Source organism: Hyperolius riggenbachi, chromosome 3, assembly GCF_040937935.1.
Source record: "Hyperolius riggenbachi isolate aHypRig1 chromosome 3, aHypRig1.pri, whole genome shotgun sequence".
Taxonomy (NCBI): domain Eukaryota; kingdom Metazoa; phylum Chordata; class Amphibia; order Anura; family Hyperoliidae; genus Hyperolius; species Hyperolius riggenbachi.
In genome coordinates this window covers 125,632,939-125,645,714 of record NC_090648.1, presented here as the reverse complement: position 1 = coordinate 125,645,714, position 12,776 = coordinate 125,632,939, and the positions used below count along the sequence as shown (strand labels likewise).

Here is a 12,776-nt window from a genome sequence, read left to right as displayed (position 1 = left end):
ATAGGAACAATGGTACAAACTGCATGCATGTAAGCAAGGGACTAGCGATAGCAACAATGTTCAAGTGAAACCTAACTTATAGATCCAAAAGCCCTGACAGCGCTGTTTCGTATACCTTTTTCAAAGGGTTCTGGATATCAGGATCAGGCATTGCAGGAGTCTCACAGTCATGACTCATAAAGGCAAATGCATTGTGGGACTTGTAGTTCCGTAACAGCTGGAGGGCCGAGTTTGCCCATGCCTGCTCTAGTATGTGTATTGGTCTTTACATTCCACATCTGAGATAATACTCTGAGTAGCAGAAAACTGGGACAATCTCATAACACAGTCTCTGCTATTAACCTTGTGGCAAAACTGTAATTGAACATGTGTTTGTTTTGCATGCCTACATGCGCTCTAGTCAAAATAAGGCCATTAACGGAAAATGACCTAAGATGGATATGGAGGCTGCCATATTTATTTCCTTTTTAACAATACAAGTTGCCTGACAGCCTGGCAATTTGCATTGTTTAAAAATAAATAAATATGGCAGCCTCCATAGTTCTTTAATAGGTTATATAAAAGGAAAATCGGACAATACATCCTTAGTGGTGCTCCACTTCACTCTTCATAATCATGATTCCAAAACAAGGATATAGGTATATAAAAATATCAGGAAGCCAGAATTGAAAAATTAGCATATTTAATATTCCAATAACTATTAAATAAGCTAATTTTTCTGATATTTTTATATACCTATATCATTGTTTTTGAATCAGCCTCCATATCTCTCTCTGGTCAGTTGTGCTTTAACCAATGCAATGTATGGAACTGAAATGTAGGAACTGCCATTTTATCAGCAGCTGTAGCATTTCACTTGAAGTGAACTCATCATGTTTTTAGAGGGTTGCACTCCATTATTTAATGTCTGTGTGAGTTGAGGACCGCTTGTAATTGTGCAGAAAACAAATAACACGTTTTCCTGTCTCTTTCAGCTAGAAGAGCATGATGGATGATGACGATGCCCCCTCCAGGAAGAGATATGAAGATGAGGATGGTACGTGTGCAGCAAGCGATTTGCATTGAACATGGACTCTGAGGGGCGCATACTGTATTGTGCTTACAGACTATGCAAAACAGAAATGTGTCTTCTTAAATCAGAAGTGAAGTGAGCTTTGGGGTGTCCCACAATGCATCATTGCTGAATATGCAAATCTTCCTTTTATGTTCCTGTAAGCCAGGGGTCTCAAGCTCGCGGCCCGCGGGCCATTTGCGGCCCTCAATACAATATTTTGTGGCCCTCGCCGGAAAAAGCTTCCTTATAGTTCGCTTCAGTGCTCCCAAGTAATCTGCCGCATCCCCGCCGCTAAACGAGGGCAGCAGAGCCCCCAAATCGCCCGGGGGGCAATCCGCTGGCATTTCCTGGAAGGGGCAGAGCTTTCAGCTTCAGCTCTGCCCCTCCTGACGTCAATCGCCGCACGGATCGCCACCTCTCCCCGCCCCTCTCTGTGAAGGAAGAGTGAGAGGGGCGGGCAGAGGCGGCGATGCGCCGCGATTGTGGAATTCCTTATGCGGCGCAGCCTCATCCTGACTTTGCCTCCTGCGGCCCCCAGGTAAATTGAGTTTGAGACCCCTGCTGTAAGCTAACCACACCTCCAGAACCGCTGGAATGCAATGATGTGTCAACTTGTTAACTGTACAGAGCCAATCTAATACAATGCATACAGCCACCTCCATTCCATTCCATTAAGGCACTGATTATGTGTAAGTAGCATAACGTAGATGTGCCAAAATTTAAAGGGAACCTAAGGTGAGAGGGATATGGAGGCTGCCATATTTATTTCCTTTTAAATAATGCACATTGCCTGGCTGTCCTGCTGATCCTCTTCCTCTAATACTTTAAGCCATAGACCCTGAGCAAGCATGCAGATGAGATGTCTATGACAAATCTGACAAGATTAACTGCATGCTTATTTCAGGTGTGTGATTTAGACCCTACTGACCAGACAAGTTCACCAGGACTGCCAGGCAACTGGTATTGTTTAAAGGGAAATAAATATGGCAGCTTCCATAGGTCTCACGCCTCAGGTTCCTTTCAAAGGGGTTTCAGTGGTTCTGGAGGTGTGTTTAGCTTTCAAGGACAACAAAGGGACAATTTGCATTTTCAGCAGTGATAAATTGTGGGACTCCTCATATACTTACCATACCCTAATCTGAATAAGTGGAAATACCTTCTGTTTTAAGAAGGCACGTTTCTGTTTAACAACACTGTGAGATAATATTGTATTATTATATATTACTAGCCGACCCGCGGCGTAGCATACGCCGCATAATGGGGTAGAGGGCAGGAAGGGGGTAATGGGCACAGCGGCGGGGAGGGAGGTTGGACCCTCCCCCCTCAACTGGGTCCCCCATGTGTGCTCTACCTCCAGCTTAAGCTCAGCAGGAGCCCCCCCCCCCTCACCTGGGTCCCCCATGTGCGCTCCCCCCCCCTCACCTGGGTACCCCATGTGCGCTCCCCCCCCCCTCACCTGGGTCCCCCATGAGCACCCCCCCCCCTCCTGCTTAAGCACAGTAGCAGCCGCCACTATTAGAAAGAGGCAGCGGGCGGAGATGACTCACCTCTTCCGTGTTCCATCGTGCGTTCCACTGTCGTCACTTCCTGCAATGCCGCATACTGTATTGGTGTAATTTGCCTTTTTAAAACAGAAGGAAATCTGCAATAATTCAGCTATAAGTGAACATTTGTGGTTACCCACAATGCACTGCTACTAAATATGCAAATTACCCCTTTTCCCCCTTGGTAAGCCAAGCAAGCATCCAGAGCCGCTGGTGTATAGCAAGCATATAGCTTTAAATTTTACACAGTCATATCAAACCCACATGTAGACAGCCTGTTTCAGCTGTTTGGTCCTCATCTGTACATGGCACGAAGGCAAAAGACCTCCTACTAAAAAAAAAAGCAAAGCTTGGTGTAATTTGCCTTCCTAAAACAGAAGGAAATATGCAATACAATAATTCAGCTATAAGTGAACATTTGTGGTTACCCACAATGCAATGCTACTAAATATGCAAATAATTCCTTTTCACCCTTAGTAAGCCAAGCAAGCATCCAGAACCACTGGTGTATAGCAAGCCTATAGCTTTAAATTTTACACAGCCATATCAAACCCACATGTGACGGCCTGATTCAGACTTTTGGTCCTCATCTGTACATGACTAGAATTGATATGGCTGTATGGGATAGGGCTTGGACCAGTACAACAGAGTAACCAAGCAGCTCAGGGTGACCCAAACTACTAAGAATGTATAGGAGGATAAAAGAGACCAAAAAGCCCTCCTACTAAAAAAAAAGCAAACCTTGGTGTAATTTTCCTTTTTAAAACAGAAGCAAATCTGCAATAATTCAGCTATAAGTGAACATTTGTGGTTACCCACAATGCACTGCTACTGAATATGCAAATTATCCCTCTTTGCCCTTGGTTTGATATGACACTACTTCTACTTCTTGCTTGGACCAGCCCCTTCTTCTTGCTTGGACCGGCCCTGGGGGCAGGGCGCTACTTCTTCTTCTTGCTTGAAGGTTGAGGCACTTACTCTATTATATATATAGATATGGTAATATTATTAAGATATTATTTTATTACTAAGGGCTGAATACTAAATAACAGCCTTGCCAGGATAATGTAAAATCTGCTTCATTCTGCTGCACAACAACAGAAAATACTACTGTTTGAACTTTACAGCCTTATATTGTCATCAGCTGTATTTCCTCAGCTTCTGGTTACTTTTCAGGAGAGCCTGGACTGCATTCAAGTGCTGTTTGACTCATTTGCATATATAAAAGCACTCTTTTTATCCATGCAATGAGAAAAATAAAAAAGCAAGACAAGTTATTAGTAGGACTAGTACTATATGCACCCATCTCATCACGCTACATATCAGTTCAGGTCTGTGCTGACTCACAGGTTCTCTGGTATATTTCTAGATTACCATTCTATCTACATTGGAGTGCCGGCCCCCAGAAGCTACCGGAGAAAACGGCGTCAGAGGAGGTCCATATCAAGCCGCGACAGAAGCAGCGAGAATGAGAAGCATTATGGAAAAGATGATCAGTCTGATATTGAAGACGGAAGAAGACTCAGCTATGACAATGAATCTTATAACATTAGCAGAACCAGTAAGTATTTTATCATTATTGAGTTCATAAAGTATATCAGAGAGTAAGTAAATAAATATTAAAATATTCAGTATTAACCCTCCTGGAGGTCTAATAAATTCCGCCAGGAGGCAGCGCAGCAGTTTTTTTTTGTTCGTTTTTTTTTTAAATCATGTAGCAAGCCCAGGGCTCGCTACATGATAGCCGCTGCTCAGCGGCATCCCCCCCGCCCGCTTTGATCGCCTTCGGCGATCTTCAATCAGGAAATCCCGTTCAAAGAACGTGATTTCCTGGAGGGCTTCCCCCGTCGCCATGGCGATGGGGCGGGATGACGTCACCGACGTCGTGACGTCATTGGGAGTCCCGATCCACCCCTCAGCGCTGCCTGGCACTGATTGGCCAGGCAGCGCACGGGGTCTATGGGGGGGCGGCGCGGTGCGACGGATAGCGGCAATCGAGCGCGGGGCGGCGGCGATCGTGTGCTGTTGCAGCTAGCAAAGAGCTAGCTGCGTGCAGCAAAAAAAAATTTAAGCAAATCGGCCCAGTAGGGCCTGAGAAAACCTCCTGCGCGGCTTACGCCGAACTACGTTCGGGGTTACCGCCAGGAAGGTTAATTGCATTGATGTGCAGTAACATCGTATTACGCGCCTTTCACACTGTACAACTGCAAATGCGCATGTTGCACTGTAAACGCACTGCATGCTGAGCATTATCCCAATGAAACGTGCCGCACCGCAATCAATATGATAGCCTTATAGGAATATCACTGCATCGCATTGTGATGTGATGCTACAGACACAGGGCTCAATTCACTAAATTGTGATAACTGCTATCACAGCAGTTATCACTAGTGTTGGGCGAACAGTGTTCGCCACTGTTCGGGTTCTGCAGAACATCACCCTGTTCGGGTGATGTTCGAGTTCGGCCGAACACCTGACGGTGCTCGGCCAAACCGTTCGGCCATATGGCCGAACTAAGAGCGCATGGCCGAACGTTCCCCGAACGTTCGGCTAGCGCTGTGATTGGCCGAACGGGTCACGTGGTTCGGACCCGAACGCGCTCTGATTGGCCGAACGGTCACGTGGTTCGGGTAAATAAATACCCGAACCACGTCATATCTCCGCCATTTGTCTGTGGGTTTAGCTTTGGGTAGGCAGGCAGGGTAGTTCGCGCTCCAGCCACGCTAGCCAGGGTCCCCCCTGTCATTGTGTCACTGCTGGGAACAGTAGTACACCGCTTGCTCAGCCACACTATATAGCATTCTGTTTACTGCCACTCTGTGTACCTCGCTCAGCCACACTATATAGCATTCTGTTTACTGCCACTCTGTGTCTGCTGGGAATAGTAGTACACCGCTTGCTCAGCCACACTATATAGCATTCTGTTTACTGCCACTCTGTGTACCTCGCTCAGCCACACTATATAGCATTCTGTTTACTGCCACTCTGTGTCTGCTGGGAATAGTGGTACACCGCTCGCTCAGCCACACTATATAGCATTCTGTTCACTGTTCTGTGTCTGCTTGGAATAGTGGTACACCGCTCGCTCAGCCACACTATATAGCATTCTGTTTACTGTTCTGTGTCTGCTGGGAATAGTGGTACACCGCTCGCTCAGCCACACTATATAGCATTCTGTTTACTGTTCTGTGTCTGCTGGGAATAGTGGTACACCGCTCGCTCAGCCACACTATATAGCATTCTGTGCACTGTTCTGTGTCTGCTGGGAATAGTGGTACACCGCTCGCTCAGCCACACTATATAGCATTCTGTTCACTGTTCTGTGTCTGCTGGGAATAGTGGTACACCGCTCGCTCAGCCACACTATATAGCATTCTGTTTACTGTTCTGTGTCTGCTGGGAATAGTGGTACACCGCTCGCTCATCCACACTATATAGCATTCTGTTCACTGTTCTGTGTCTGCTGGGAATAGTGGTACACCGCCCGCTCAGCCACACTATATAGCATTCTGTTCACTGTTCTGTGTCTGCTGGGAATAGTGGTACACCGCTCGCTCAGCCACACTATATAGCATTCTGTTCACTGTTCTGTGTCTGCTGGGAACAGTAGTACACCGCTCGCTCAGCCAGAGTATATAGCATTGTGTTTACTGCCACTCTGTGTACACCGCTCAGCCAGACTATATACCATTGTTTACTGACACTCTGTGTACACCGCTCAGCCAGACTATATACCATTGTTTACTGACACTCTGTGTACACCGCTCAGCCAGACTATATACCATTGTTTACTGCCACTCTGATTCTGCTGGGAACAGTAGTACACCGCTCGCTCAGCCAGACTATATAGCATTGTGTTTACTGCCACTCTGTGTACACCGCTCAGCCAGACTATATACCATTGTTTACTGACACTCTGTGTACACCGCTCAGCCAGACTATATACCATTGTTTACTGAAACTCTGTGTACACCGCTCAGCCAGACTATATACCATTGTTTACTGCCACTCTGATTCTGCTGGGAACAGTAGTACACCGCTCGCTCAGCCAGACTATATACCATTGTTTACTGACACTATATAGCAGACTATATAGCATTGTGTGTACACCGCTCAGCCAGACTATATACCATTGTTTACTGACACTCTGTGTACACCGCTCAGCCAGACTATATACCATTGTTTACTGCCACTCTGATTCTGCTGGGAACAGTAGTACACCGCTCGCTCAGCCAGACTATATACCATTGTTTACTGACACTCTGTGTACACCGCTCAGCCAGACTATATACCATTGTTTACTGCCACTCTGATTCTGCTGGGAACAGTAGTACACCGCTCGCTCAGCCAGACTATATACCATTGTTTACTGACACTATATAGCAGACTATATAGCATTGTGTGTACACCGCTCAGCCAGACTATATACCATTGTTTACTGACACTCTGTGTACACCGCTCAGCCAGACTATATACCATTGTTTACTGCCACTCTGATTCTGCTGGGAACAGTAGTACACCGCTCGCTCAGCCAGACTATATACCATTGTTTACTGACACTCTGTGTACACCGCTCAGCCAGACTATATACCATTGTTTACTGCCACTCTGATTCTGCTGGGAACAGTAGTACACCGCTCGCTCAGCCAGACTATATAGCATTGTGTTTACTGCCACTCTGTGTACACCGCTCAGCCACACTATATAGCATTGCGTACTCTGCCAGTCAGTGTGTATATTGCTGGGATCAGTAATACTCCACTCACCGTCAACCACTATATGAGCTCAACATGAGTTCCCCAGAGACCTCCGCTGTGAGCAGCACTCCCAACAACAGCAACAGCCAACGCCCCACGCAAGCTATAACATCCACCCCAGCAGCCAGTGGTCAGCAGCAGCCCTCCCCGGAGGAGAACGTTGTGTCCATCAGTCCGTCGCCAGAGCGATTAATGAGGGCTGCCATTGAGGAGATGATGGGGCCTGATGTGGAGGAGGAGGTCTGGCTCAGGCCAGCATCCCAAGTTAATGTTGAGGACGATGAGGGGTCTGTGTCTGGGGATGTTGGGGTGGCAGAGGTGGTGGGTGGGTCAGACTCAGGAGAAGAGTTGTATGATGAGGATGATGATCGGGACCATCTGTATGTGCCTCAGAGTCCGACCCCGGAAAACATGTTGTATCGTGTGTTTAGGTACTAAAATCTGCGTTCCCTCCCAGTAGTGTTGGGCGAACAGTGTTTGCCACTGTTCGGGTTCTGCAGAACATCACCCTGTTCGGGGTGACTATATAGCAGACTATATAGCATTGTGTTTAATGCCACTCTGTGTACACGGCTCAGCCACACTATATAGCATTGTGTTTACTTCCACTCTGTGTCTGCTGGGAACAGTAGTACACCGCTCACCCGCCACTGTATAGCATTGTGCTCTGTGTCACTGCTGACAATAGTGGTACACCGCTCACCCACCACTGTATAGCATTTCTGTACTGCCACTGTACTGCTGCCAGTCAGCGTGTACTTTAAGGATAAGTGAAATGAGGAAGAAATCCGTTGAAAGAGGGAGGGGCAAGGGAAGAGGTGTTTCCCCTGACGGTTCACGTACAGGCCACAGGGGAGCACCCAAGAAAACCCACTCAATACTGCCCATGTTGTCCAGGACAACAACCCTCACAGATCCAAAAGAACAGGACCAGATAATTACTTGGATGACCTCTCAAGCGTCCAGCAGTGGGTTAAGCAGCACCAGCACATCACGCACGAGGTCCGAGTCCTCAGCCAGTTAAAGTCTGGGCTTTCTTTGAAGACTGCACTGAGGATGTTACCATGGCGATTTGCAAGGTGTGCAAGACCCGCCTGAGCAGGGGGAAAAGTATTAACAACCTCTCCACCACCAGCATGAGCCGCCACATTCTATCCAAACATCCCACTCTGTGGGCAAACGCGGCAGGACAGGGTACCACCAGCAACACTGCCTCCCTTGGGTTCACCAGACTCACCACCAGACCCGCCTCAGCAGCAGCAGTAGCCCAGCCATTGCGTGGTTCACAACATTCACAAACATCAGACGATGCTGACACTGTCACTTTCCGGACTAGTGCTCTTGAGGTCTCCCAGTGTTCATCAAACACAACAACCAACAGCCCTTCGGTGTGCAGCGCTACGGTTGAGTTGTCTGTCTCTGAGATGTTTGAGCACAAGAGGAAATTGCCAGCAAATGACCCCCGGGCCGTGGCAGTAACAGCCAGCCAGCATAGCCAAGCTTCTGGCCTGCGAAATGCTGCCATATCGAGTGGTGGAGACAAACAGCTTCAAGGGCATGATGTCAGTGGCCATCCCACGTTACGTTGTTCCCAGCCGCTACCACTTTGCGCGCTCTGCAGTGCCTGAGTTGCATGAGCACGTGGTCAGCTAAATAACCCGAAGCTTGAAGAATGCCGTTGCCTGCAAGGTTCACCTCACCACTGACACCTGGACGAGTTCGTTCGGCCAGGGTCGATACATCTCCCTTACCGCGCACTGGGTGAACCTTGTGGAGCCTGGCAGCGATTCCTCACCTGCTACGGCGCGGGTGTTGCCCACGCCGCAAACAGCTGGATAACAACAGCAGCACCTACCTCTCTGACTCCTTCTCCTCCAACGCATCTCAAAGCTGTACCTCATCCGGAAATGCTAACCCAGCACCAGCAGCAGTAGGATCGTGGAAGCAGTGCAGCACAGCTGTTGGCATGCGTCAGCAAGCGTTGCTGAAGCTGATCTGCCTTGGGGATAAGCAGCACACAGGGGAGGAAATTTGGAGGGGAATAAAGGAACAGACGGATTTGTGGCTGGCACCGCTGGACCTGAAACCGGGCATGAAGCTAGACACCTGGCACGAACTGGCAATGTACGCAATAGAGGTGCTGGCTTGCCCGGCAGCCAGCGTTATGTCGGAACGCTGTTTCAGTGCTGCCGGAGGCATCATCACAGATCGGCGTATCCGCCTCTCCACAGAAAATGCAGACCGTCTGACTCAAATTAAAATGAATCAATCCTGGATTGGAAACGACTACGCAACACTCCTGGACCCCAACCAAGTAACCTGACCGATGAACATCTGGGATGGTTTAGCGTTTCCGGTCCCTGTTTATTGAACCTCTCATCTGTATTACATTTATGACTGCATGGCGGCAAAAAGCATTGCTGCTATATCCGCACGCTTTTTGTCCTCATGCAAGGCCTGGGTTGTTGTGTCTCACAAAGCGTGGCCTTCTCCTCCTGCGCCTCCTCCTGTTCCATCACGTGTGCTGCTGCTGCTGCTGCTGCTGGGTTACTGTTGCCGGTCCCTGTTTATGGAACCTCTTATCTTTATTACATTTATGACTACATGGCGGTACAAAGCATGCTATCCGCACGCTTTTTGTCCTCATGCAAGGCCTGGGTTGTTGTGTCTCACAAAGCGTGGCCTTCTCCTCCTGCGCCTCCTCCTGTTCCATCACGTGTGCTGCTGCTGCTGCTGCTGCTGCTGGGTTACCGTTGCCGCGTGGTCCCTGTTTATTGAACCTCTTATCTTTATTACATTTATGACTACATGGCGGTACAAAGCATGCTATCCGCACGCTTTTTGTCCTCATGCAAGGCCTGGGTTGTTGTGTCTCACAAAGCGTGGCCTTCTCCTCCTGCGCCTCCTCCTGTTCCATCACGTGTGCTGCTGCTGCTGCTGCTGCTGGGTTAGCGTTGCCGCGTGGTCCCTGTTTATTGAACCTCTTATCTTTATTACATTTATGACTACATGGCGGTACAAAGCATGCTATCCGCACGCTTTTTGTCCTCATGCAAGGCCTGGGTTGTTGTGTCTCACAAAGCGTGGCCTTCTCCTCCTGCGCCTCCTCCTGTTCCATCACGTGTGCTGCTGCTGGGTTAGCGTTGCCGCGTGGTCCCTGTTTATTGAACCACTTATCTTTATTACATTTATGACTGCATGGTGGTACAAAGCATGCTATCCGCACGCTTCTTGTCCTCATGCAAGGCCTGGGTTGTTGTGTCTCAAAGCGTGGCCTTCTCCTCCTGCGCCACCCTCCTCCTGTTCCATCACGTGTGCTGCTGCTGGGTTAGCATTACTGGTCCCTTTTCCTGGAACCTCTTATATGTATTACATTTATGACTGCATGCCGACAAAAAGCATGTTACCTGTGCAAAGAAAACAGACATTTCCCGCATTTAAAAGACAGTTTTCCCTTTGAAACTTTAAAATCGATTTTCTCAAAAACTATAAGCTCTTTTTGCTAAATTTTTTTTTCCTCTTGTACCCACTCCCAAGGTGCACATACCCTGTAAATGTGGGGTATGTAGCATGTAAGGAGGCTTTACAAACCACAAAAGTTCGGGTCCCCATTGACTTCCATTATGTTCGGAGTTCGGGTCGAACACCCGAACATCGCGGCCATGTTCGGCCTGTTCGGCCCGAACCCGAACATCTAGATGTTCGCCCAACACTAGTTATCACACGAGCTGCCACGTGCAACAGCGTTACTTCGCTTGATAAGCAAAGGTATGCGCGATGTCTCATGCACTTTTCAAGTGAAATGTGCAAGTGATCACGGGCAAACCTTCGATTATCACGCAAAATAACACTGTTCGCACGCAAACCTTTGCGCGTGGCAGCTAGCGTGATAACTGCTGTGATAGCAGTTATCACACTTTAGTGAATGGAGCCCACAGTGTGAAAGGAGCCCTTACAGAACATTTATTTCAGAACTATGCAAGCAGCAATATGGGTCAGATAGAAGGCAGGTCACTCATATAACTTGTTGATTTTCCCCGGAAACTATTGATTTCTCCAGACAGAAAGATCTTTCTGGAAAGAGGACAGTGGGGATAATGGTGTTAAATATACGTATTATCAACAGACCTTGCCAGGTCTCCCCAGGGCCGGATTTGTACTTTCCAGTGCCCTAGGCCTGCTGTCACCTACCCCCCCCCTCCCCCCCCCCCCCACACACCGCCATCACCAAAAAACATTCTGTACAACACTCTGACTAGCGATCATTGGTTTGAATGGGCTTATTTCAGTTGTGATGCTCTGCCCCCCATTCAGCCAAGAATCAGAGGATGCTCTGTCTGCTCCATAATTCCTGCAATTTGCGCTCCTGCCCGAATGTGCACAGCAGCCAATAGTGTTCTGGGCATGCATACTTGAGAAATGACGCTGATGTATACCCCCAAATACATAGCGGATCTATTGGAACTTTATGCCCCTCCATGCGCCCTCCGCTCTGCCAACAAGATGAAGCTGATTATTCCCAGGATACACTTAACATTTGGTACTGGGGCCTTTTCCTATGCAGCCCCTACTCTATGGAACTCACTTCCACAATCAGTACGAGAGGCTCCTTCTCTGGACAGCTTTAAAAAAAGGCTAAAAACTCACCTCTTTTCCAGAGCCTTTGAGACTGCATAATGCAGGGTCACAGCGCTTTTAGTTCCCAGGGAGAAAAACGCTATAAAAATATTATTGTTATTGTTACTTGTCAAAAATGCATAACACTATACTGGCGTTGGTTGCTGTGCACATCTGGGCAGGAGCAGAAAATGTGCGCAAGTGGCCAGAGCATGCGCTGCTTCTTTGTCCTCTGTGCGACTCGCTGCAGTCAGAGCCACAGACAGGTGACAGGGAGTGTGAGTGGCCAGAGCATGCGCTGCTTCTTTGTCCTCTGTGCGACTAGCTGCAGTCGGAACCACAAACAGGTGGCAGGGCAGGGCGAGTGGCCAGAGCATGCGCTGCTTCTTTGTCCTCTGTGCGACTCGCTGCAGTCGGAGCCACAAACAGGTGACAGGGCAGCTCAATAGAGAGAAGCCCATCCAAAACATAGAACAGGTATGTAGCAAACATCCTCTCAATACCCACTTTGGATGTTTGGTTGTAATTAGAGCGGACCTGAACTCAGAACTTCCTCTCTGCTTCAAAAGATACACAACAACATAATAACCTTTAAAAAAAAACATTTCTTTGTTACAGCTGATACAAATCCTGCAATAAATCTGCAGTGTCTACTTCCTGCTTTCATGGAAGCAGACATATTGTTAACATCCTGTTCTTACAAATGAGCTTAGATGTTGTGGCAGTCAGGGGACACAGTGTAGAGATCAAATTACAACTTCAGATTAGACACAGATGAGGGGGAATTACACAGGCTCTCTAAAA

The 12,776-nt window shown here is 48.1% G+C and overlaps 1 protein-coding gene across 3 annotated transcripts in view; it reads left to right on the top strand.

Annotated features, from left to right (window-relative positions):
- Nucleotides 1–12,776, top strand: part of SLC4A5 (solute carrier family 4 member 5) — a 184,851-nt gene that overhangs the window by 32,691 nt on the left and 139,384 nt on the right. For all 3 annotated transcript variants that reach the window (XM_068274893.1, XM_068274891.1, XM_068274890.1), the window contains exons 2-3: nt 975–1,036; nt 3,968–4,159. In XM_068274893.1, the coding sequence (XP_068130994.1) occupies nt 985–1,036; nt 3,968–4,159 (244 nt within the window). In that variant the 5' untranslated portion in view covers nt 975–984. The remainder of the gene's footprint in view (nt 1–974; nt 1,037–3,967; nt 4,160–12,776) is intronic.